The sequence below is a fragment of the Lemur catta genome, chromosome 8, assembly GCF_020740605.2.
Source record: "Lemur catta isolate mLemCat1 chromosome 8, mLemCat1.pri, whole genome shotgun sequence".
In the NCBI taxonomy this organism is placed as follows: Eukaryota; Metazoa; Chordata; class Mammalia; order Primates; family Lemuridae; genus Lemur; species Lemur catta.
Window position 1 is genome coordinate 4,378,019 of NC_059135.1, and position 26,159 is coordinate 4,404,177.

Consider the following 26,159-nt stretch of genomic DNA (forward strand, 5'->3'; position numbering starts at 1 on the left):
CGTGCCCACACCTCCCCCTCTCCACCTCCAGAGCAAGGAGGTACAGGGACCCCGTCACCCGAGGCAGCCAGTGCCCTGCCACCTCAGCCTGGGGAAGAGCCAGAGGAGGCTGGGGACGTGGCAGAGTGGAGGGTAGGGATCACGACCCCACGGAACCCAAGCCGAGTAGATGTGGGGAATGGAGGTGTCACGAACATAAACTTCTGGAGACCTTTCTAAGTCTGGGTTGGCTCAATGTTTTGCCCATTTTCCCCTCTGATTTCCAGAGAAATTGTCACTTCTTATAATCCCGCCGCTCACAGGCAATTCTACTCCACTGCTTACAAACAGCGGTTCTCGCCTCCATAAGAAAAAGATTTAAGGTTTTCAACAGCAAACAGACCTGGGGTGGGAGGTTTCTTTCCATACCTTCCACCTGTGGTCTAGGGCGGGCACAGGTTTGCTTGGGACAAGGACAGGACAGAGGGAGGCTGAGCCACCATCAAAGGACAGTCTTTGTAAGAGCGCAACTCGGGGCTCAGGGGAACAGGACAGAGAGACTCTTCCAGCGGATGATGCCACACAGTGGGCAGACTCTGAGGGCTCAGGAAGGAGATGTGACCAGGGGAGAGGATGATGAATGTGAAGGAACCGCGATGTGCAGGCAGTGCCACCAGGGGCCACCCGCCAGCCAAGGTCCCTTGCCACCACCTTCTGTGTGCAGAAAGCTGCCTGAGTTCTGGGGGAGACGGGCAGTCCGTGGGGACCGGCATCCGAGAGCCTCCCAAGGCATCCGACCCGTTCTAAGCACCCGGGAAGCCTTTCAGCCTCACACCAACCCCACTGTGTCCTGCAATGCCAGGTGTCCCCAGTTTTGTGACTGGCTGTTTGTTTCTGAAGCCAGTTTCAAAGAGCACGTCATCCTGCTAGGATTCCACGAGTTGGGGCCACACACAGACTGTGTGTTTTGATATGAGGCCGGGTGTATTTTCTAACACACCAATATATAGAAAACATCTGTCTGGGATTGAAACTCAGGGTTCGTGTCCAACGATGACCTTTTACATAAACGCTCCCACGGACACCTGTGTAAGAAGCAGACCATAGCCATTTACCTGAGGAATCCATCTGACCTCTTCTGGGAGAGCTTTTCCCAAGGGCAGCCAAAGAAGACATGTAAAATCCTCCCCAGGAGTTTCCAGCAAGTTGGGAAATGGTCACCTCCTGCTTCCACAGTGCCCGGAAGAAGTCACGGCTCAAGCCCACTGCTGCTCGGGCAAATGCAGGACAACGCCGGGCCGCGGGGGGTGCGGCGGCCACGGGGAGGCTGCTGCAGGGAGTGGCCGGGGTGGCTGCTCCGCCCAACCGCAGCGCGTCTGGACCCGCCCCATCAACCCCTGGCCTGGCCTGCCCATCTGTCCTCGGAGCACTGGCTGAGGAGCTCACCTGGGAATCTGACCCGGCCCACACGGGAGCAGCGCAGGGCAGCCCCTGCTGTCCCACACGGGCCACCTTCTGACACTGGCCACTGCTCCCGAGCATCCTTGTGCCACAGAGGGAGAAGGACAAGGTGGCAAAGACCCTATGATGCCACTTCCTGGGCTGGATCCGGGACAGCTGAGAAACCACCCAGGGATTCCTCCGCACCGTTAGTGAAGGGGCCACAGTGGAGTGACTGCGATAAACTACTGGCCCCGTTCCCTGCCACACTGGCCTGTTTCCCTCTAAACTCGACTCGGTTGTTTGCTCTTGCTCCAATCCTTGTGTGCAAGACCCTCCCTGCAGCTCCCCGAGTTTAACATGACTGCTGGAAGGTGGCTAGTGACGGCGTCAGGGTCCAACTGATGGGACTGTGAGTGGCACATGTGTAGACAGGAAATAAACATCTGTGCCAGCACGAAGATGGCCACGTGGCCACGAGTGAATGCTGGTTTCAACGGGGCTGCTGCGTGGCCGCACCTAATCTCTGTCCGAGTCTTTAGTCTTTGATGTATCCTCAAGCCAGGGACTCTCAAGCCCTCACCCCCACCCCATAATAGAAGTATTAGCTTTTCAGGATCCCATCCCCAAAAAACCATGCTAATTTCCTTTTTGGTAATTTAATGACCTAAGTTTCTTAAATTAGTTGTATATACCAGGAGCTGGCACAGTTATCCCACTATTGATAAACACGTATCTGCAGAAAACTCTATTTAAAGATATCAGATGGTTTAGTCCAGTCTTTTTCCCTGGTTCCATGGAAAGAAATGGGCTGCAGGCTAAGCTGTGTGAGATCAACGCAGACCCTGCTCCAGGAGCACCTACAGAACCTGCACCCACCCTGCCCTGGAGAGAAACGGTGGGCGAGGACGGTGTTCTCACTAGCTAGACTGACCCCTTCCTGTAGTACAAAAGGGGGAGTCATTCTGGTCCCCTGACAGGTTAACATCTACCTTTACCGACCTGAGTAGGCCTAGGGAGGCTAGACAGAGGCCTTAACCCCAGGGAACAGAAAGGGCAGCAGCGTCCGACGGTCAGACAACACAGTGCTATCAGGGTGAGCTGGGAGAGCCCGCACCATACCATGCGGCCAGCAATGTGGTTATGGCCAATAACAATGACTCTGAAACACCAAAGCCACCACTTTTGGCAAATTTCCCCAATATTTAACCATTTATGCCATCATCACATGTGGCCAATGACTCGTGTAGTCACCTTAGTGGTCTCCCTGCCGTAGTACACCTTGGAGGGAACCTGGGGTGTGGGCGTTACAGTGAGTGGGTGTTTAACTGGGATGATTTGGTTCTATCACCTTTCAAACCTTCCCAGACTGAAATAACTGGGCCACTCTCTATGGTGCAGAATTTTAGGACTTGAACTAGCAGCACATCTGTATACTCCCAACTTTCTTATTAAGGAACCTCTGGATTCCACCCACAGGTGTCCCCTTGAACCCCTCTTCCCATTCTGAACTGAGAATGCCAGACCAACTCGGCCGTTATGGGTCTGCAGCTCCCCCAACAGCTCAGAACAGACCCACTCCAGACACCGCTCAGAGAATATACCTGGGACTCACTGACCCTCCAAACTTATCCAAAGCCCCAAAGCTTGGCTGTGTGTGAAAATAAAATCAGCGAAGGATTACATTGAAGGTCATAACATCTCTCCAGGCTCTAGTAATTCAAATCCATTCTTGGATTAAGCTACTCCCTTAGGGAACTATGTACCTGCATCAAGAATTTCAGTTCCCAGGAGACTGGCTTGCATTTGAAATGAATTGCATTTGAAAATGACATCGGCTCTTGCTTGCTAAACAATTATTAATATATAACAAAGCCCCACTAGCCCCCTTCTGTGCTCCAATAATATACATGCATGCTTAAAAAAAAAAAAAGATGGAATTGGTAAACACAAGAAAAGGCCCAGGAACAGAAGAATTTTTGAAGAACTGATTATGATTACATAATCAAGAGGTTGGGATGAAAAGCAAGCAGGCATCAGCCCTCCTACAGGAATTTTCCAGTACACACTGTTGTCACCATCTTAGCCCCTTGGCAAGAAGCAGCAAACGTCCCTCTGACTGAGTCTAGGCTCAGCAGGTAAGTATGCGGGGACTTGAAGTGTATCATCAATCAGATCTCACTTTTTAATGGGGAGTCCTAGTAAGAAGAATATTTTGATTACACTTCTCTCTCTAAGTTACATAAAGCAACTGGGTTAATAATTAGACTTTTGCTCTCTGACAGGTCTTAGGAAGAACTAAGTCACCAATAGGGCAACCTCCCCTGCTGATGGGCAGCTTTGGAGAGAGACCCCAGCAGAACTCCGAGTGCTTTGGTGTTCTGATAGAAGCTGGGGGGGTGCGAGGGGGGCAGGGGTGCAGAACTAGAAAGACCTAAACGAGTGGCAGTCCTGGAAAGGTGTGCGGTCTGGTCACAGGTGGGCCTCCTGGAACCGGTATTATGTCTCTCTCACATGGAGGCCACCTGGTGACCCAGCCTGACTCTATTCCAAAAATAAACTAGCAGTACTCCGAGCACAAAGAGATTTGGTCACTACAATAAAGAATATCTGTTTCTATATAAGAATGTATCTGCCTACATCTATACACATATATCTCAAATGCCTACTGAACAGTAAGGCAGGGAGGTATTTCCATTAACATCAGAAACAAGTCAGAGATGCCTAATGAAACACCTGTTTTTTTGACATGGTTCTGAAAGGTGTAGCTACTGCTATAAGACAAAGGGTGATTCACACCAGCAAGCAAATTCAACACCAAGGATACCATTTGTTATCTATAATATTAAAAAAGATTTTTTTTTTAAAGATAAGTGTACGGGAGAGTGCAGGGAAAAAGCCCTCTTGTGTACACTGCTGGAGGAGATGAACTGAGACAATCCTTCTGGGAATTTGACAACATACACCAAAAGCCATAAAAGCACACATCATCTTCAATTCAGGAAGCTGACTGCTAGGAATTTATCCTAGGGAAATGGACAAGGGCACAGACAGAGACATAAATAGAGGGACACTGATGAGAGTAACAGTGAAAGAATTCGAAGTAAATTTATTTGCCAAATGTCCATTTTTGAGATACTGTCGAATCACTTATGGCATATCTGCACCATGGAATATTATACAGCCATTAAAAATGGCGGTGTGCAGGTAAATCTGCTGATGTGGAAAGACCAACCATTAGTGAAAAAAGCAGGTTGCAGGCAGAGTATGCAGGGAGACCACGTGCTTGTGGAAGGAAAAAGCATTTACTTATGCACAGAAATAGCTGGGAATACGTACCCCAAAATGTTAACAGGAGTGTTTTCTAGGGGGTATTGTAGGAGTGATGTTAATTTTCTCCAATATGCTTATTTCTAACTTCTTGTCAATGACTGTGCAAATCTAAAAAGCATTTCAAACTTTTAAAAATCAACAGTGATATATGGTTGGCCCTCCGTATCTGTGGTTCTGCATCTAGAGATTCAACCAACTGTGGGTTGAAAATATTCAAAAGAAAAAAACAATAAAAAATAACAATACAACAATAAAAATAATACAGATTTAAAAAAACAGTATAACACCTACTTACATAGCATTTACATTATATGAGGCATTATAAGTAACCTAGAGATGATTTGAAGTATATCGGGGAATGTGCATAGGTTATATGCAAATACCAGGCCATTTTACACTTGAGTGTGCTTGGATTTTGGTATCTGAAAGGAGTCCTGGAACCAGTCCCCTGCCAATACCAAGGGATGACTGTGATTATCACCAGCAAACACTGTATGTTCTAATCTACACATTTCTCTGCATCAAGCAAGATTCACAGAATCTGTTGCTATGGAACTATAATTAATACCTCAACTTTAAATTTTATCAAGGCTTGCAAAAAGAAGTAACTGCGGGTAGGGTGTCTACACTTTCCCTCAAGAATAAAGTTAATCCTGTTTTAAAAACCTATCTCATAAACATAAATGACCGACATAACAAATTTTATTAACAGTGAGAAAAGTTTCTCCTGCCTTATGTGAACAGGAACGTGTTCTTATCTGGTAATAAAGATTGAGTCATGAATTGCATTTAACATCTTGTGTTTGTTCTCAGCTTTTCAAAGCTGAATCCTAGGTTCCAGTGTAACTGTTTCCTTATTCCAGATTTTCAGACAGATCACTCTTGTTTCTACTTTCTATTAATACTTGCCCCTGTCTTTTAGCTCTCATTTAAAAATTTACTTCATCTGTGCCTTTTATTGTAATTTGTAGAATCAGTAAGTCGCAGATTGTTACGGAGGAGAGGAAAGAGACAGGCATGTGGTCTCACGGAGCGTGAGGGACTGGGCAGACACCAGACATGCCTTTAACGTCAAACAGAGACGAGCGCTGGGCTGCTGTCAGGGTCCCTCCCCCAGTGCGTGGCTGAGGCCCGCGGCCTGCTAACCGCGCCGAGGGGGCTATACTCACATGCAAACTCGGATGGTAGGTCAGCACGCCATTGTCACACAGGGTGACATATTTCTTTTTCCACTCTTTATTCAATGATTTGCCACTTCGCTTCAACAGCATGCCCTACGAGAAAAACAGCCAAATATAAAGTCTCATGTAAATAAAAAAAAAGAGAAAGTAGGTACACAGGTAATTTTTACATTTTTAAAATTTCTTTGTATCTTTGCCATCTTCAGTAAATTACACCTATTTTTAGGTTGTTAATTTGGGTTTCTCCTCCCTTTCACATACAACATACACATACAACAAACTTCCGTGCGCGCGCGCACGCTGCGCGCGCGTGTGTGTGTGTGTGTGTGTGTGTAGAACTTAACTCTGTGATACAGCTGAATGCTAAAAGATGTGCCCATTAGTTCAACAAATGTAACACAAAACATCATGATACGCTACGTCAGCCCTTTTCCATAGCTATGTTATAAGCACATAGGAAACACCTGAAGATATAATGTTTTAAAGACAGAAACCTCAGTTTCCTTTCCTGAAAATAGCACATTAACTGTATTCTCACCTTATATTTATAGATAAGAATATTTTATTTTATAGCTTCTTTCATTTCCTATTTTTAACTTATTAAACCTGAAATTCCATTGACAAATTTTAGTGACATTATTTAATACAAGAATTGTGTGTAACGTGCTCTAATCCATTTTTAATGACATATTAGGGCTCCTTGAAAACCACTCAGAATTTGAAACCGATACATTTTTGAAGCCATGTTTAATCCAGTTGTTTTTAAATGGCTGGTGAGAATTTCTTCTTGTTTTAGCCACCAGTTCCCAGCAAGCCTTCCTCCTCGTCCGTGGGCTCTCCAGGGTTAAGGCACCTGGTGGCCGACATGGAGGCCTGACACCTGTCTGGCCCTCTCTCCTTCCCCGCCTGGCTCCGGCATCCCAGCCGAGTCCCTCCCAAATGCAGTTTCACCCCAGGAGCATCTGCTCTGCTCGCTGCTGTCATCTCTTCACTCCTGTCCATGCAGGACAAGGACAAGGCAAGACTCTCCCTTGCTCTTCCTCTAGCTGCTGTCCGTCTACGAGCTTCCATGATCACAACAGTGACTGAGAGAGCCTCAGACTAATGGCAGTTAGTTCCCCGGGCTGAGGCAGAAGGAAAGTTCCAAATGCTGAACTACAACCCGACACCTTGAGAAAGCAGAGACCCCCGTGAGTCGCCTTCCCCAACCTCCAAAATCCTGTTATCCCTCAACAATCACAATAGGAGAAAAAACTAAGTGTTATCATGCGCTATAATTGAGTTCAAGTTTCAATTCGTTACCAATATTGTGACAATACTGTTTTTTATTTACTCAAATCACAACCACATTTCACAAATACAACAGATCATGAGCCAGCTTGGGGCTCTGACCACCTGAGACATTGTTGCTGCGAGGAAAATATTTGATAGTTTGAAACAACTCACAGATGAGCCTTTGGAAGATGCTTTCTCTGCAAATTCTTATTATTGAAGGTAAATGTGGCAAAATGCAGCATACCTTGATGTCTTGGAACCTAAACAAATGTGAACCAAACATGGCACTGAACCAAGCCCATAGGGAAATGTTACTAAGTTACAAATTAAGGCAATAAAAGCTTCAAAGCTTTGTGGCCTGGTATGAATTAGTGGGACAGGGACAGTTACCACTAGTGATACAATCATAAATAAGCAATTGCTTCAAATTATCAAATAGCCTTCCCCAGTGAGATTCACAGACTTTAGAACTTAGCCTAACAAAACCCCACACGGTTATCCTATGGGCTCATATTTCCCATCTTCCATTTCAGATGGAATGCCAACAATGCCAGGGCTGGGGGCACTGGTGTCACTCACTGGTAGATCAGAACCACTCCCGGCTCCGTTCAGAAAGCTCTGCCCCTGCCCACTCGGGCCAGCCCCAGCCCCAGCTCACACCCTGGGGCCCTCGAGAGGGACTTAGGCAGCTCTTCTGGTTGGCTTGTGGGTACTTTTATGAAATCACCCTTCCCCCAGTGAAGGCCACTAGGACTTGTTTATCAGGAAACAAGGGAAACAGTCCAATCAGGAAGCCTGTGAAGAGACGGCTTCATAGCTTTCTGAGGAACTATTAATAAATCAGGCTGATTTATCCTGATGGTAAGAAATCTTAATGTCTTGGTGAAGCAAAAATCCAAATCTTGACAATCTTAAATAAAACCCCATGGCTCAGCTAGGAGGATAATCTTGGATTACATGCAGCATTCAAATGCTGCAAAAGTCAGGGGGCCCGCAGAGCGCCCTGGCGTCCTAGGAGCCGTGTTTCTGCCCTGCAGCCTCAGCCTCAGCTGAGTTTATTATCTGAGCACCCCATGCCCTGCTCCCCACCTCCCGGCAGGGGCCCAGCCAGGCCGCGGAAGGTGCACTCTTCTTGAAGTGCTCTGAGCACTACCCCTTGCTCACGCTCACCATGTCCCTGTGTCCCCTTAGCAACAGGGCTATGGCTGTCTCGTGGCTCAAGACTGAAGGCGTTGGGTCAGGCAGTGGCTGGGGTGCCAGAGTTTTGACTTACTAACAAAACTCTGAGCCACAGAAGTCAAGTGACCTGTCAGCTAATGGGAAGTGGCAGGACAGCCCTCCTGTCTCCCTCACTCCTGCCATGACACCGGGCTGCTAAATTCTTCAGTTCCTACTCGTGGGCAGTGACCTGCTCCCCAGACGGAACTTCCGGGCACCCTAGCCACTGCCTGACCCAACGCCTTCAGTCTTGAACCACGAGCTCCTAGTTCCAAAGCACAAACACCAAGGGGTGGCTCGCACAGGATATGTCTGGAAGGACCTTTGTACCCTGTGTCCCCTGCCCAGAGGGAAGTGAGAGCCCACGGCTGCTCACATTTCGTGTTCACACCGCGCTGCACAGTTCACAGAGGATGTTTTCCAACTCCCAGGAAACTCCGATTCGCTTGCAGAACATGAACGGACAGGGGCTCCGTTTCGGGAGAGCCTGGTGAGCTGCCCAGGTGATCTGAGCACACATTCCCGTCTGAGAAGCCCTGGAAACCTGACGTTTTCTCAAGAACCATAACTTCTCTGAAGAAATTTTTTAAATTTTGAGTTTTTATTTTAATGACTGTATCTAAAAAGTGATCTGAGAACTGCTATGGGATTTCACGGCCTGAGTTGACACTTACAACTTCGCAGGTCACAGGTGGTGCTGCCGAGGAAAGCACAGGGGGAGACACAACATGTAAATAACTCACTTTGACCAAGTAAAACCCAGATGACGGCTTTGCACGCTGTACAAACAAAACGGTTTCTCAGTACGAACGAAGAAACGGGAGGGACAGGGGTCGCTACCCCAAAGCCACGAGGTGAGCTGAAAACAAAACACCGCACAGTAACCGTGGGTCCCCACCGTCATGTGACGGTGGCAATCGTCTCCCCAACAGAACAGCATCCTGCACGTTAAACTCATTTAATGCTGGTCATTTAAATTTTATTCTTAAAAAAACATCAGTTGTAGTTAACTCAGTTATTTTTTGGTTTTATATTTATTTCAGAGCTATAAACTCAGTGAGTTGAAATTTAGCTTTGTGCTTGTACATAATTGTGTATTATTATCACGGAAACAATGTAAGTCAGTGTTGGGAGGATCCGTGAGATTTCTGTTCTTTTAAAGGGTTCTGCGCTGCTCATGTCTGGGAAAGACTGGTCTAGAGCAGACAGGAGCAGAGAGGCACCTGGGCAGAGAGGCGTGGGAAGGGTGGGAAGGACAAGGCGGTCTGAGAAATACCCTGGAGATGAAATAGGGACGAGGGGCTGGATGAGATGGGGTTGGCAAGGGAGGGGCAGAGCCCCACCTGGGAGAAGCCAGGCTGCTGTGGTAGTGGCCCTGCGGTGTCAGTCGCTGAGCTATGGGACACAGGAGATGGTGGCCAGGAGGGGAGGGCAGGGGAAGGGAAGGAAGACCAGGGATCAGCCAGACAGCATGGGAGGTGCTGGTGGCCACCAGCAAGACTGTGAGGAGCGTCATGCCCTCGGAGGGAGCTGGGACAGGAGGTGCAGCTTAGGGGAGCCCAGGGACAGGAAGAAGCTTAAGGGGAGGAAGGACCACACCTACGGTTTAGTGCTCAAGGGCTGGGCTATAATCTGATCACCCAAAACAGAACCAGAATCCCACTGTGCAGAATTATCATCCAAGGGGCAGCAAAATTTTCCTGAAAATCATTAAAATCATGATGCAATATTGTAACAGGTTGACTAATTCATTCTCCTTTAAAAACAAATTAAAATGTTTTAAATATTTCTAAAATTATATAAATTGATAGTAAAAAGCAGCCTGTTCACTTTAGGAAAACGACAGACAGAAGTATTTGCCATCTCAGATGAGGAGGACACGCGGCGGTAAGGAAGTCGAGAGAGAGCACCCCACACCCCACTGCAGGTGAGAAATTATCTGCATGTGAGGCGCTGACTCTGGAAACAAGCGATGGGATCTCGTCATGGGTCTGACAGTCCACAATATGGGAACATTTAATTCTCCTTAAATGAATCCCTGTTAAATATAGACAAAAAATGTATTGAGTTTTTAAAATGAAATAAAAAGATATTTAGCATTTGAATAAAAATTGGGAAGTCCCTAGTGCAATTATAATGTATTTTAGAAGATATTTTTGGTCTGATTAGTCGGGATAATCAGAAAGCCATAAAAATAACTGCACATGTTGTCGGGCAATGCGATGTGTGTTCATCTGTCCACAGCTAGCACGACAGTCTCAGGCTCTCCCTGTGCTGGCTTCTTGCAGCCGGGTGAGCAGACACAGATGGAAACTCGAGACCACACACTCCCAGGGATGCTCAGCAGAGCAGGCCAGCTCCGTCTCCAGGCAAGGCTGCATGGTGGAACCACAGGAGACACTCCAGGAGTCACATCTCAATGGCAGCCACCATAACACAGGTACTCCACACAATAAGCACATCACTCTGATTAAAAAAAAAACAACAAAACTACCTGTTCCTAAACAGCACAGCCTTGAGGGCGTAACAGACCTGTGCTGGCAGGTCTTAGCCGTGGCAAACGTCACGTGGGAAGGCTGCTCGATCTGGGCATCAGGTCACGCAGTGGAGGCACAATGGCCACACGCAAGAACAGACAGTGCCTGTTCAGCCCAGACACTGAGAACACCAGCTATTCCTACTCTGACGACTGCCAGCACCGGGAATTCCAAGAAGCAAAAGCAAACAGTGAGCTGCTCCCTGGTTTGCAGACGAGCAGCGAGGCTGAGACGTGGCCACAATTGTAAACAGAGGGGACCTTGCAGTGAGGGCAGCTGGAGGAGAGGGGCCGAAAGGGGTCCTCCATCCCGGGACCACCAGGGTCTTCCTCAGGGATGCAGTTGCCAACAAGTTCTAGTTTTCCCTTTTTGCTCCACACCCGGAACCGCCATTCCTAGCGTGCCTCTATCTCACCAGGCTGCTGCTCATCGGATGGAAACCCAGGCTCAATTGCTGAGATTTTCTCTGGGAAGTGGGTATTTCAGTACCACAATTTTGTCTAAACCCATCCTATCTGCCGTGATCTACAAACACACACACACACACACACACACACACACACACACACACACACACACACACACAATATCCTGTTTCTAAGAGCGATGATGCTATCTTTGTAATGAGTTCTACACTTTAGTTCTTTTGCTTTCACGTTTCCAGGTTCTCCTGACAATTCCCAGAGTAGATGAAGACAGAGTCATGCGACACCAGTGAGTCCTGGCCTGACCTCTGGGTAAGAGCAGGTGACCCCACAGCATCTCGGGGCGCACCCCTGCCCCACCCAAGCCCACCTGCTGTTAGGCGGCTGCCCCCAGGTACCTAAGGGCTTTGCAAAGCGCACACTAGTCTCTCTGCATAGGAGGAAGCCCCCAGAGTGATGGAGGGCAATTGTAGCCCCCCCCCACCCCGCATCCCTTGGGACGGGGTGAGGGCAGCCACATCTGAGAAGCTGCTGTGGCCCCCGGTCAAGCGACCTTCTTCCTGTATCACAAGGTGCCCTCAGAAACTCAGCTCTAGAACGCGGTTCTGGGTTGACATCAATGTCCCCCAAGATGGGGACCAGACAAAGGCACTGGCCTTCCCATAGCTGGGCCACTCGGACCCCCCCTGATTACCCAGACTCCGGGGCCCTTCCTGGAAGGGTCCCAGCCCCAGGGAAGCCCAGGACGCCCGGGCTGTGGACTCCAGGCCCACAGATGGCGGACGTCAGAGTTTGCTTCTGCACTCACACACGTAAACCCTTAAAAAGTGGTTCACTAAAACACTAGGAGGAACTACAGAACTCTGTATCATCTCTCTATAAATAATTTTAAAAGGCCTTTCCTCAACAGTATGATTAGACAGGAGCTCTCTGATGGGCCAAGGCGGGTGGCAGAGGCTTCCAGAGTGGCAGGCGGCGGGCGAGATGAGCTTCCGTAATCAGAGGTTCAATTGAACTACAAATGAGGAGACTCAGGAAACAGCTTCTGTGGATTAAAAATGTGTTTTTCTTTTTTTTTGCTTAAATTAATTCTGAACACTGATTTTTAGAGAGTGTTTGTACCAAGTGAGAATCACAGAATTTCAGAGTCTAAAGCGACTGCAGAAGTTAAGCCATTTAGCTTAACTCGCTGAACCTGCTGCAGAAATACTGCTGGGTGGCCCTACCTGGGGTCCCCAGCCCCTGTGGATGCCTCTCCGGGAACAGGGAGCCCCTGGGTCTCGCCAGCTAGGGCTGCCTGCGTGACCTTCCTTGTGGAGCCGGGGTCGGATGCCCTGCAGGGGCGCGTCCGTTCTCAACTCTAGAGCACGGGGAGCTGCCACGAAGCCCCAGTGAGCCGCCTCCTCCCCTGGCCACGCAAGCCAACACCCTCCTCAGTCCAGACTCTTCCCAAAGCAAAATGTCCCAGGTACTCTGCACTGTGGGACGCCCCACTGCACACTCGGTATCCCCGGAAACCAACTGGGGAAGAGAGTGAGCCCGTCACCCTCCTTTAGGAGGAGCTCCCTGGGACCCACCCACTCCGACCTCCCGGCAGCCCCCCTGCGTCACGCCGAACCCTCGGACGGCGTCTCCCGTGCTCCTGTCAGCCCAAACTCACACACTTCTCTAAGTGCCAAAGATGTGGAAAACCCTAAAAACAGTTCATGTGAAACTTTTAGAGGACACGAAGCCATGACCCCACTAGCTAGAAGATGACAGAGGCCGGAAGGCTCTGTGAGACACACAGGCAGATGTTCCCACCGGTGGGCGCAAATGGGCCTTGGGGTTTTACTCGGCTCTGGTCCCACGCCACCCAGGACAAAACTGCACGGCAGAATGCCGACACGTGTGCTCCGTCTCTCTCGGATGCCACTTTTGCACATGTAAAACCAATGTCTGCTTAAGACTGTTCTTGCTGACCAGCTGTGACAGTGCAGGCGTCCACTACAGTTCACGTTTTATTCGACTTAGATGGCTCTCACATTTATTTTAAAGCTTTTTGATTTCAAAACAATATCGGGCTCGCTCAGAGCCAGGTGCTGCTCTAAGTGACTTATGACTATTAACCCACTGCAAGCTCACGACAGCCCGATGGCAGTTACTGTGATCGTCCTCGTTTTACAGTCGAGGACACTGGAGCGCAGAGAGGGTACGTAACTCCCGACGTGCACGGTAACTGATCTCCCGAGATTGCACAGGATCCACACTTCATGGCGTTGGTGACCTGTTAATAAATCATCGCACACCGACCCAGGGCTGCCTGAGACTCACTTTAACCAACGGCATCAATGGGAGTGACACCATCTACCCTTCACGTAGCTTCAGGTAAGCTTGGTGGCTTCTGCCGTGGGGACCTCTGACAGACAAGCCGGCCCCACTGTGCCCTGTCTGCAGTGCTCAGCCACAGCGCTATGAGAAATAACCCAGTGAGTGTCTTCACACAGTACTGAGCTTTAGGATGGGTGGATTCTCATGAAGCCACAGATAAGAAAAAACACGTGGCAGTGGCTTTGGGACCAGGCAGTTGGCCAAGGGTGGCAGGGACTGACAGACACTAGTGGGGGCTGTGAGGACAGGGAGGAAAATGCTCTTCAAGGATGGGGACGGGGGTGCAGGACACACAGCGGTAGGACGACCACCTACCTGCTGCCACGGGGACGTGCACTGTAGCAAGGGGGCCTCGTGAGCCTGGCACCTGCCCGCACAGGTGCCACGCTGCGTGCTAGAAGTGCTGCCGGCTCTGCTGAGTACGTCAGGAGAAAGAGGAGCTACAGAGAGTTTTTAAGCTGAATTAGAGAAAATACTTCCAACTCAAAACCTTGCCGGATTGGTCATAAAACAATTTCTCATTCCCAGCTTCTCCTGACAGCAAAAAACTCGCACGGTAAGAACTGGCCTCAGAACCAAGATCAAATCCAGGGCATGCCAGTAGCTGTGACCTCAGAATGAGGCTCCCTCCCAGGGGGTGGCAGTCAGACCCTTTCCTGGAGAACCCAGATTTAAGGCAGAGTGCCCCACAGACCCTCCCCATTACAGATCTGTGGATGGGAGAGAAAGAGAGACAAAGAGAGAGAGAGATATCTGTGCATTGGCTTTTGTCTAATGGAATGAATTACAATGTGACAAAAAGGACACCCATAAGATTTTTAAAGGAATTTCACCACCTTGGTCTAAAATGCATAGACAAAGTTCAAAATGAAAACGGTCTCTGGGCTCTCCACCTTCAGTACAGCAGGAAGCAGCCTGGGAAAGCTACACAGTGGCAAACGCAGGCCAATTCCTATGGGAAAGGAAGAGAGCAGAGCCAAGGGCCAAGGAGGATACTTCCAGGGCAGAAGATGCACAATTCTCATGCCCGGAGCAGGGTGAGTCAGCAACAGTGCCTGGCTGGATCTCAGAATTGCTATGGATCGGTGACTTCTCCACGTCTCTTGTGCCCCCTCCACCTTTTTAGGATAAGGACATCTGTTATAGTTCTCCTGTCCCTGGTCTTCAGATGGAAAGGACAGTATCCAAGCAGCCTTATCTACATGTGTACTTAGCATAGACGACAAGATCATGAACTTCAAGCCTGAGCCTGATGCCATAATGAGGTGAGCCTTTGGGGGTCTGGGGCAGGCTGTGGGTAATCCGCAAGTGAGGGGGTGGAATGAAGCAGCCAGTCTCCAAAGATGACCCACAAAAACCAGTCCCCCTGCTGTTCATGCCCTGTGTGGTGGGCCCTCGGACTCAATTTAACTCATAGAATGTGCTGGAAATTACACGGTGCCCGTTCTGGCCTAAGCCTGAAGAAGGCCTGGCAGCCCCTGCCTTCAGGCCCCCGGAACGCTGAGCTGCCGTGTAGGATGCCAGGCCGTCCCGCTGGGGAGACCATGTGACCAGGGAGAGATGCTGAGACAGCATGAGCGAGAACTGAGGTGTCAGATCTGCGACCTCCAGTGACCTCTTCATGTCGGTGCTCAGCCAACTTGAGCTGTTTGTGCTGAGGCACCAGATATGTTAGCAAAGAAATGATCTTAGACGCTCTAAGCCTAGAAGGTATCTTATGGAACAGTAACGAACTGTCGCCAATATGCCTGGCCCAAATTCCTGACCCACAGAATCATGATAAATAACAAGATGGTACTCTTTTAAACCACTATGATTTGGGTTAGTTACCTAGCAACAGATACCAAACAGCAGTAAGTGGCAGAACTGGAAGCACTGGATGGCACTTGTTACAGATGCTACGATGCTCCTCTGTGAATCCTTTCATCCACCAGACCAATTTTAAAACTTTAACATCTTTTGCTTGTCTGCATAGTGAGAAATTTAAAGGACTTTGTGGCACCTCAAATTATTCTTCTTATCTTACTTGGAAATGGCAACTGTTGCTCTAATTGCTACCACTTAGTTAATTTACTGACACATCAGAAAGACTGTGATTTTAATGATCTACAACCAAAATATCAGGATGCCAGGCAGGCATGTCTTGCTTTTTGCTCAAGGAACCTTTTCGACAGGGGAACAAAGTGCAGAATTATCTTTTGGCCGCAATCTCTTTATCTGTCATGTGCATTCTTTGTCTGGTCCCAAGAGGTCACTGAAAGCCAAAAGCAATGTTAAGTGTACAAGCTTTAAATAACTTACAAAGTTAACATAATGAATGTAAGTGCTATCTGAAATCCATCACTCAGTGTTTGCTGCGGCCTCAAGCTGTGATAAAACACCACTCATAAATTTATATTAAAACTCTGCTCGATAGCAATTATTTACCAACAAAGATTTATTGACTGCATTAGAAACTGGGGGTCTCACCCAGGCAAATCAGTCCTTGTTTTGAGTGTGAGGAACCGAACGGGGACGGGCTCTGCTCACACAGGGACCATCGTGACACAGAGGTGACATTTAGAGGCTGGGCCCCTGCGTGGCAATGGGCAGCGCCGTGACACGGCTGTTCCACGGAAAGACCAGATTCTCAACACACACGTCCGCAACCACGATCTCGTATCTGGAGGCCAAATTTCTCACCTGCTTTAACACACACTGCAGGCCACATGTGCATCTGACCGCAAGTACAGGCCGGTACATGTGTGTGATTCAGCGGCGACGTGTAATCGAATTGTCCCGCACCGGAGGGGTTGCCGACAGTTTCCTCATTACCAAGTTTAAAAAGACAATGGTTTTTCCTGGCTTAAAAAAATCCACACAAGCTCAGAAATGTTTAATGTTTGTTCTAAAAAACAATGACGTTGAGTACTTCCGTGGTTCTCCAGTGAACACCTGTTAATCACTCCCTTAGTGTTTCACTGTTTGCATTCGTTATTCTGCAGAACAGAGACTTGTGTCAGCTAAAGGTAGGTCTCTATGAATTTCTACAATGTCTCACAGAAGAGCTGGCATCCTTAACTGAGATCCAAAGAGTACGAACACCAATCAATCAATTTTCACGAACACTTAGTACTTTTATTCTAATTAAGCGTTTTCCTGTAACATGTATTAAAATTGTGACTGATTCACACCAAACTGACTTTTTAAAAAACTAGAAAAGCGCATTTGGGTGGGTGGTAGGCGGAAAGAGTTTCATCACTAGGAACCGAAGCAGCAAAGGGGACGTCCAGGGAGCCGGGGCTCGTCTCCCGTGGCACCAGCTCCATGCGCAAGGGCCCCATCTGGGGACGCTCCCTGCTGAGCCTCTCCCGCCAGCCCACACTTCCGGAATGAAAACTCATCCACCCCATTCTTGCCTCTCATCACGCTAAGCTGTACCCTGCAGAATAGATCTGGACCCGACCGAGTGGCAATCCCTGGCCCCGAGCTGTGTGTTGGGTGACATCGGCGTGGGCCCAGCTCCTGGACGCCCGGCCTCGTTCACACTCAGCACTAGCACCGACGCCAGCACTCTCGCGCCGCCACGCCGGGGTCAGACGTATGATCCCCGCAGTCGACACATTCCTGTCCTAACAGGAACTCCCAATGCCTGTACCCCAATACAGACGCTAGCCCAGGGGACCCTACGGGACTGAGGCCCGCAAGCTCCTGCCTGTAGGCCAAATCTGATCTCCTGCCTCTTTTTGTAAATAAAGTTTTCTCAGAACACAACCAAGTTCATGTGCCTGAGTGGCTGCTTTCTCCCTGCACTGGTAGAGGTAAGTAGCTCAGGAAAGACCCTATGACCTGTGAAGCCTAAAATACCTACTCTCTGGCCTGTTATAAGAAAAGATTTCTGAATTCTGCTATGGGATATGAAACCACATAGGATCCATCAGTAGCCATCAACTTTGTTTTAAATTGGCAAATTCTATTCTTTCTCCCTCAAACATCCTTCTCGCATCCTCCCCCTTCCTCCCGGCCATCCTGGTCAATCCCCCTTTAGCCTGTGACACTGAGCTGTGGGGTCACAGGCTCTGGGCTTCCACAGCCTCTGCTGAAACAAGCGCACCCTGTCCTTTGTACGATGGCTGTGACAGGCCCAACTGTGCCCACCCCCAAATTCGGGGGTTGCAGTCCTAACCTCAGACGGTGACTGTGTCTGGAGACAGGCCTTTCCAGAGCTAATCACGTGAAAATGACGCTGTCAGGATGGGCCCTAACCCAGTATGACTGTAGCCCTTGTAAGAAGAGACTAGGACACAAACATTCACAAAGAAAGACCAGGTGAAGACACAGGGAGAAGAAAGCCACTTCCAAGCAACGGAGACAAGACTCAGAGGACACCTTGATCCAGGACTGCCAGCCCCCAGAGCTACAAGAAAGTACAGTTTTTGTTTAAGCCACATGGTCTGCGGTAGTTACAGTGGCCTGAGCAGACTAACACAGGGGTATGAACAGGATGTGAGCTGCTCTAGGACAGAGAAATGGTGTCCCCTGTCGGCACAGCCACAGTACCCAGCCCGGCGTGCACAGAGCCTCACCCACCGCAGCATATCTGCGCTGCAGGCCCCGTGTCACACGACGTTTGAGCTTTCACGTCCCCCGGTCTCGATTCTCATTCCCTGCTGGGCACCCTCCTCTGAGTACCTGTCAGGCCCCTCACACCCAGCACACCCTGACGGGCACAGGGACCGTGGTCCCCCACGGGCTGCAGGTTCTGAGGGTCAGGACTGAGGCGGCTCTGGCTCCCAGTTCCCACGTCAGCAGCTGGCACGTGGCTCACCCTGAAACAAGGATCCTACCAATTTATAGACATCCCTGGTTCTCAAAACAATCAAAGCCAACTGTTAAAAACCTAAAAGCAAAAATAAAGAGGGGAGGGAGCAATTATTTAAAACGGCATTGAGCAAATCAGGATGAGTGACCCACATATCACAGGGTGCGGGACTCTGACAAAAATGACGCGACCACAGACTTACCGTGGACCGAGACGCCTTTCATTCAAGGTGTAGCAAACGCTCTTTAGTGAAAGAAGTGAATCGGTAACATAGAAACCATTCACTGCGGGCCAGAAAATAATCCCAATTAACTGGCTTCCCTAGATCCTCCTCAACTGCAAAACTTCCGGCACATTCACCTGATGATGCTGGGATGTAGATTTTGGTAAAAGGAAATGGGCCAGAAAATTTGACCAGTAGACACGAGCGCTGCCACTACTAAACCTTTTCACTTGCTATCTAGTTTAAAGTGTTTCCATAGAAACAGCAGGAATCCCCCCTTAACTGAGCTTTTTAAAAATAGTAATATTTGCCACCTGCCCCTCCTCCACAGGACCTATTATTTCACACACAGAGGTTCTTCTCCCAGCTCGTTCTGCACAGTGGAGGGAGCTGGGGGAGGGGCACAGGGATAAGGAGAAGATTCTGGATCTTTAACCAGCTCCCTGGTGACCCCTCCCCTTTCTGGTTAGTAATATTTCTGTCATTCTGCCAGGTTGCAGGGTACAAAGGGTTACACTTTAATTGAGCTGTCAGCATCTCCAACAATCCTATAAAGCCCCGATTATGCACGGCGGGGTTAGTGACACACGTGTTATTGTGGATGCCCTATTTGCGAAACCCAAACCTGTGCCACACACAGGTCAGCTCACCCGCGCGACCTTCCTGTCATTAGCCGCGTCTATTCCTACCTCACTGCTGAGAAAATCACACAGCACGGGCTTCAAAGCACCGGCCGGGACTGGATTCGGCCAGGAGCTAATCACCCACAAATCCAGCTCAAATGGCAATAATTGGCTAAACTGCTCCCCTCTCCAGAGCTCAGCAGTAATTTGGGATAATAAAGAAAAGAATTATTCAGCTAACTGCCCCGAAATGTATGTTTTGTGACCGACACACTTCACATTTTAATAATGATGGACACAGAATCCAATTTAATACAGCGTCAACGGAATAACAAGACCAAGAACAATGACAGGGAAGAAAAAAAAAAGTTTGTTGTATTTTTCCTTCCCTTTTTACAAACCGTGTTGACTACGAGTAACCCTGAAGAGATTTACACTTCACATTCGGTCTGGCTAGCATTATTAAGTCCCAGCCACAACCAAATGCTAATCAAAGGAATTTTAAATATGGGCAGGAAAAAAAAAAAAACAAAACCACTGAAGCTAATAACACTATATGTTGGGATACTGAAAAAAATCCAAACGAAACCTCTACTATCCAAAGGAAAGAAAAGCAAGGAAAAAGAAACTAAGAAAAACATTTTTTTCCACCAGGACTGACAGAACCCTTCTTGATTTTTTTCTAGTTAATATCTCTTGATCGCCTCGTTTTTCTTTCCCTTCATTCTGTCTCTCGCTGTCACAGGCTTTTCAGGGAGGACACCAGGGACAACAATATCTGCGCTTAATGGCTGCTGGGTGATACCTCTGTGGGCCGCCCCTCAATGCTGACCGGCGTCCGGGGGCTCCGGGGGCCACGCAGCGGAGCAGAACCGCTCAATCACCTCCTGCCTGCCCGCCCTCCCCCCCACCCAGGCCGCCCCGGAGGCGAGAACCGCAAACAAAACCAACGGGCACTTACCGTGGTCTGGAAATGGACTCCATTTCTCCTGTAGCTAAAGAAAATTAAACTGAATGCAATCGCCTGCCTGGGGAGCGCACCCAGGCGAGGCCAAGGATGGAGGGGCCCAACCCCTGCATGTGATGCGGGCACTTCGCAAAAATGCAAACAGTTCCCCGGACTACACAATGGCACACGGACATGGCAGAGAAGAATTCCTGTAGAAGCAGCAGTCACAACCTGCTGCTGCTTTATTCTAGCAAATGGTCCCCCATACAGCCACCATTGCAAGCACTCCCCGCGCTGTAGCAACTGTCTGTTCAACTCTGCGTGAACGGCGTGCCTGTGCGCTCGAGCCAGGTCTGCCAGGAGCCAAAAGCCAAGACGTCAGGTGGGCTACGAGGGGGATTTTGATATCTACACAAAACACTGAGGCATCTTCTGCAAGGGAGATGCGTCCTTTCTTCCCAACACACACTTGACGTGTGCTCTTAGAATACGCTCTATTCTTGCTTCCCTCTGGTTTCTCTTTTCCATTTTTGGCAATTTCTCATCCACCTGACTTTTCAGTGCTCGGAGTTTGTTTCATTTCAAGTTGACTCTTCCCCTAGAAGATCTCATCCATGTCTGCAGACATCACTACCTGGTGGCCCTTAAGTCGCTCATCCCCAGCTTGTCCACATGGAGACCCTCGTCCTGCCCACACACAGCTTCTTCCTGTGTTGCCACCTGGTGTCCGTGAGCAAGCTGCCGCCAGACACCACGGCACTCTCACCCGCCGGAGACCCGCCTCACGCTGCCTCCCCCACCTCCTCAGCTGGCATCTCCGGGTCAGCTTAAACACCCCCTCGCTCAGACAGGAGGCTGTCCCCGCACCTGCACTGACCAATGGGGCCCCACAGGCCACCTGTGACTACCGAGGACGCCAAGCGTGGCCAGTCCTGAGATGTGCTGTATGTATAAACTACACACCAGATTTCGAAGTTTGTTAGGACAAACTATAACATTTTATGCTGATTACATGATGAAACGATCAAATATTGGATATACTGGGTTAAGTAAAACATATTAAATTTACTTTCACTTGTTTCTTCTTAAGTTTATTAATGTGCCTATCAGAAACATGGAAATTACATGTGGTTTACGTCATGTTTCCAGCTGTCAAACCATATGGATTCCCTACCATGGGCTTCGCCATTTCTGGATCACCGGCTGCAGAACGGCAGGGACCACTCCTATCTGGCCCGTTTTGGTATCTCCACAATCTGGCAAATAACAAGCGCTCAGAAAGTATTTGACAAATGCGTTACTGAATGATTACCATGAATGGTAAAAAGTTTCATGGAAGTTACATAACTGTGGCAAGGTAATAAGACCGGGTTTGAATCCACGCAGTCTGTGGCCCCAAATCCCATTATGGAAACCACGTACACATGCCTTGCACTACTCGGCAAAGCAGGTTAGAAAGAGCAGGCACACCGAGATGTCACCAGAGACCAAATCGATCCAACCCGTCCTGACGCATGTATTTGAGTGTACGCTGGCTGGGATGCAGGGGCATAAAGAGAAACAACACCCAGCCTGCCCCCCAGGGCTCTCCTGTCTGCTATGGAAGTTAAGATGTGTATACAGCTAGATGAAGGCGATTCAAATGTGGATTAGAGGTTACACCAGAGAAATCCACAGAGGGAAGATTACTCACTTTCCTCCTGGTTAAGAAAAGAAAAAAGTTTGTGCAGACAATCAGCCATGTGTTACCTTTAGACTTAAAGACCTAAACCAGGGATAGCTAAAAGGTACCTGGCACACGCGGGAAGTGGGCTCCTGGTTCCTCCCTGCACCAACAACAGACGGCACCTGCCAGAGCTGACCCTCGGAAGCCTTCTCAACACGGCACTCCAGGCAGCCTCTGCCACGGAGCAGAACTGGCACTGAAAGTGAAACCCACACCTGACCCTGACAGCACTAAGCCCAATCTCCAGACATATCACATGTGATATTTTCTTTTAAACAATCAGCACAAATATTTCCTTATACTACCACTACCACCACTGCTGCTACTACTACTACTAAATTTCTTAAAAATTTAAATACTCCCATGAACTGATGAGAAGTGAAAAAAAACAAATGAGATTGTGCTTCTGGAAAACAAAAGTGAATCTAATCAGTGTGGCGTTCCTGGGCAGTGTGTACATGAAGCTATCAACAAACATCCAGGACAGCAGGGCCCTGTGTGGTCTAACCCGCTACTGTATCCTTTTCCCTTGGAGATGGTCACCTGCCAGGTGCTAAGTCATCAGGTAGTCAGAGGTGACTCCTGCTTTTGGTTTCTGAAGAAGGTAATGAGCTCAAAAGGTCCCCAGGACACTAGGAACCTCCCGGGCAGGGTCCCTAATGGTTCTCTTCCTCCCACATGGGACTTTGTAAGTTGTGTTACATCTAAAATATAAGAGAGATCTTTTCTACAGAGTCCAACATTTCATTGGAGGAAATGCCAAGTTGCCGGAATTGGCGATCAAATGGATATAAGTGCTAATAAAGATAGATATGTATGAAGAAGGTGAAGGATTGCATCTAGAATCACTCGCTGATGAGAGGGAACCAAGGTACCCACGCTCCACCAGCTGCCTACTGGGGACACGGCTGGGTCTTGCTTACGGACAAGTCATCAGCTCATCTGTCTGGAGTTTCCTGGAACTAAGGAGAGGGAAGGGAGCCGGCAGCTCGCATGCCCTGCCAACTGCGGGCAGAGGCTACCCTGCCAAACATAAGCAGTGCGTGTGGGCAATGCAGGTGACAGTTAACATGGGACAGCTTGGATGTGCTCCATTTGTACCAAATGTCTATGAAAACCTTTGCTTCAGCTCAGAGGCTGTGACAGGGACTGCATGCTGTTGCCACCACAAGAAACGTGCTCCCTAACCATGGAGTACAGGGAAACGGTGCCTGTGACACTTCACTAATTAAAGAAAATCTAAATGCTCAGCAGCAAAAATGCACTTCTGGAAATGACCACATAAAACAGACCACACCTTATTTCACCCGAAGTCTTCAAATGCCAATATCCATTTAAAAAAGAGGATGAAGTATCTAACAAATCCTCTGATTCATCACATTTTTAAAAAACTACTGGAATGGTCCCTCTATAGAAGTTGATTGTTAATCAGGACAATTTAATGATGAAACACTGCAAATATTGTGTCAGCAAGTTAAAAATGGCCTTGTTGTTTCAGTATAAGAATCACTTGGTATATACTATATACAAAGTATTGTATTTCATGCCCCATTTACTGTAACATATTAGTGGGTTCAGTCATCAAGTAACAATTGTCCCCTCGCCTGGTTCCGATATTGCAGGGGGAGGGGCAGCTGCAGCGGGAGAACAGCCCTTGAAGGTTGTCGCCGTACACGCGGAGAGACCTGGTCTCTTCGTTTTATGGGCCCGTCAACAATATTAAATAATCACACATCTCTACTTTAGCAAGCAATGTGGTCTTAGTAAATACTTATTTTTTATACACAGCTAATTGAACCTTCACTTGGTATGTTGTTCTTTGTTTAATCATTTAAGATTATTCAAAAGGATGACTAGATAGCAGGCCCTTCCTGCAATTATTTGATTGATTCACATCACCATTAAAATGTCAGAAACATTTATTAGAAAAAACAGAAGCTGCACTACTACCACCTCTCTGCAAAGCCAAAAACTGTAGTCTTTAATTATGAGCTATTTAGAATCTCAGTCACTTGTTATATATAAAAAATTCCAAAATTCAAAATAAGATGAATGAGAAGGATATTTCACTTGTTGGATTCCTTTTTATTTAATAATATCCTAGATACTATAATATTCATAAAATACTTCTCTGTGGTGTGAGACCAGAAGGTATGAGGAGACAATGGTCACTGGAAACCTGTGCAGTTGGGAAAAGGTAACTCTCATATATTGAATCCATAAACCACCTTGTTCAGGCCAAAAAAAAAAAAGCAATTACAAGTCCTGGTTTCAAGTTAGTGAAAGGCAATACAGAAAGCACCTACGAAGTAACTTCAGCAGAGCTCAGGACTAGTATTTTCCTTTTTGCCTTGAGTGCTAGGATGCTCAGAGCTGAGTTGTATCTTAATTTCCGAGTGCATGTTTTTGGTATAATGCCCCTTCCTTTGCTGCTGGACACTGAACTTGTTATCGTTTCAATGGGCATGTGGGTTTCTTTCAGTGTAAGATACAAGGTTGAAAGGAGAAGGAGAAAGAAAACCGAGATAAGGTTTAGCCCCTAAACTTAGCATTACTGAGGACGTAAGGAAGCAATTATGAGAGTGGGCTGGGAAGGGAAGGCGACCCGTGGGGATGGGACCCCAGCCCGGCTCCTTTTCAAGAGACCCCGTAGCAGGCATGCAACCTGCGCTCGCCGGCGGACGGTGCTGCTCACAGGCAAGAACTGAGTTGTCCTAGAATCCGAGCTGTTTGTTGCCTCTCACTGCCAAAAGCAGAGCCGCTCCGGGCCTGAGGCATTTCAGAGTCTTTTGAACCACGTACAGTGCTGTGAAGGGCAGGCAACAGCTTTTCAGACAATAGTTCAGAACTTATTCAGCAAAGCTCGATTTTTTTCCTTCAAAGGTTGAAATTTGTTCTACAGATAAAAGTAATGCCTTTGGGAAAATAACTCTAAGGCCTTCCTGACAAATGCAAGTCTCTCTGAGCATCAAGTTACTATTGTGTTAAGGTACAGTCAGCTATGAAAATACAGTTAGAAGCCAGAACTTTCTTTTTTTTTTTTAACTGGTCAGAAAAAATAAGAAACTAGAAGGCTTGATACCAATTAGTTGTTCCTATCTGAAAGCTGGCAGACTCAAAATAGTATATAGTTTTTAGAGGTGATTTGCTCCCATTTTGCAAGGGGAGGGGACAGCAAGAGGGGTTTGCAGATTTCAGGATGGGGGCTCTCACACAGACAGCAACCGCCATTCCCCCCAACAACAGAGAATGGTTCTCTGGCCTTATTAGCAAATAATTCCTCCCATTCAACTTCTTTTAAAACTTCTTATAGGTGGAGAGGGAGTTAATAAAAGAAACAATATGTATAAAAAAATGCAAGGTGCCCAGAGTACGGCTAATGGAATTTGATGCTGGCTTTAATTTTAATGAAGAAAGTTGCCAGTAGCAACAAAACTGTCAGCAGCCGCCGAGCACCATTAATAAAGATCGAGACAACATTAGTGCCCGGCACCAGTACAAAAGGTTCCCCTCGCTTCATGCTGTGCTAAATTGGCTGCCCAATTTTTCTTAAGTGTCCGTTCTATTTAGAAGACAATTTATTAATTTTTGCCATTCATTGTCAGTTGACAGGCCATCATTTTGTAGCCCGAATTTTAGATGAAAACTAATTGAAAAGACTGGCAGTATTTATGAGGGGTATTATTTGTCAATTATAGCGGCAAATACTCCTTGCTACCACAAACTTTGATGCCCCTGTTCTCTGGGTGTGAGCACTGTTACCGCTGGCACTAAAATATGAGTAAGTCTCTCCCAGCTCATCAGGTCATCAATTTCATAGGCATGCAGGGAAACCACCTTTCATGTCCTACAGACCTTTCTCGGGGTGGATGGATACATTACAACTTTTGACAAAGGGGAAGTACACAGCAAGCAATGATTACAGACAATCATGCACACAAAATATAATTCATTGTGAACTAATTCATATTTTTATCATCTTTGGATAACGGTCATAATTACTTAAAAGGTCTGTTTCCTAAATTTTATACAGTTTAAAAATAATTTACCCTGAAACTACTGTATCTTAAAGAAATTCA

The 26,159-nt window shown here is 47.8% G+C and overlaps 1 protein-coding gene across 4 annotated transcripts in view; it reads right to left on the reverse strand.

The window, feature by feature from the left end:
* Positions 1 to 26,159, reverse strand: part of AGAP1 (ArfGAP with GTPase domain, ankyrin repeat and PH domain 1) — a 507,675-nt gene that overhangs the window by 179,154 nt on the left and 302,362 nt on the right. For all 4 annotated transcript variants that reach the window (XM_045560337.1, XM_045560338.1, XM_045560336.1 and 1 more), the window contains exon 10: positions 5,922 to 6,026. In XM_045560337.1, the coding sequence (XP_045416293.1) occupies positions 5,922 to 6,026 (105 nt within the window). The remainder of the gene's footprint in view (positions 1 to 5,921; positions 6,027 to 26,159) is intronic.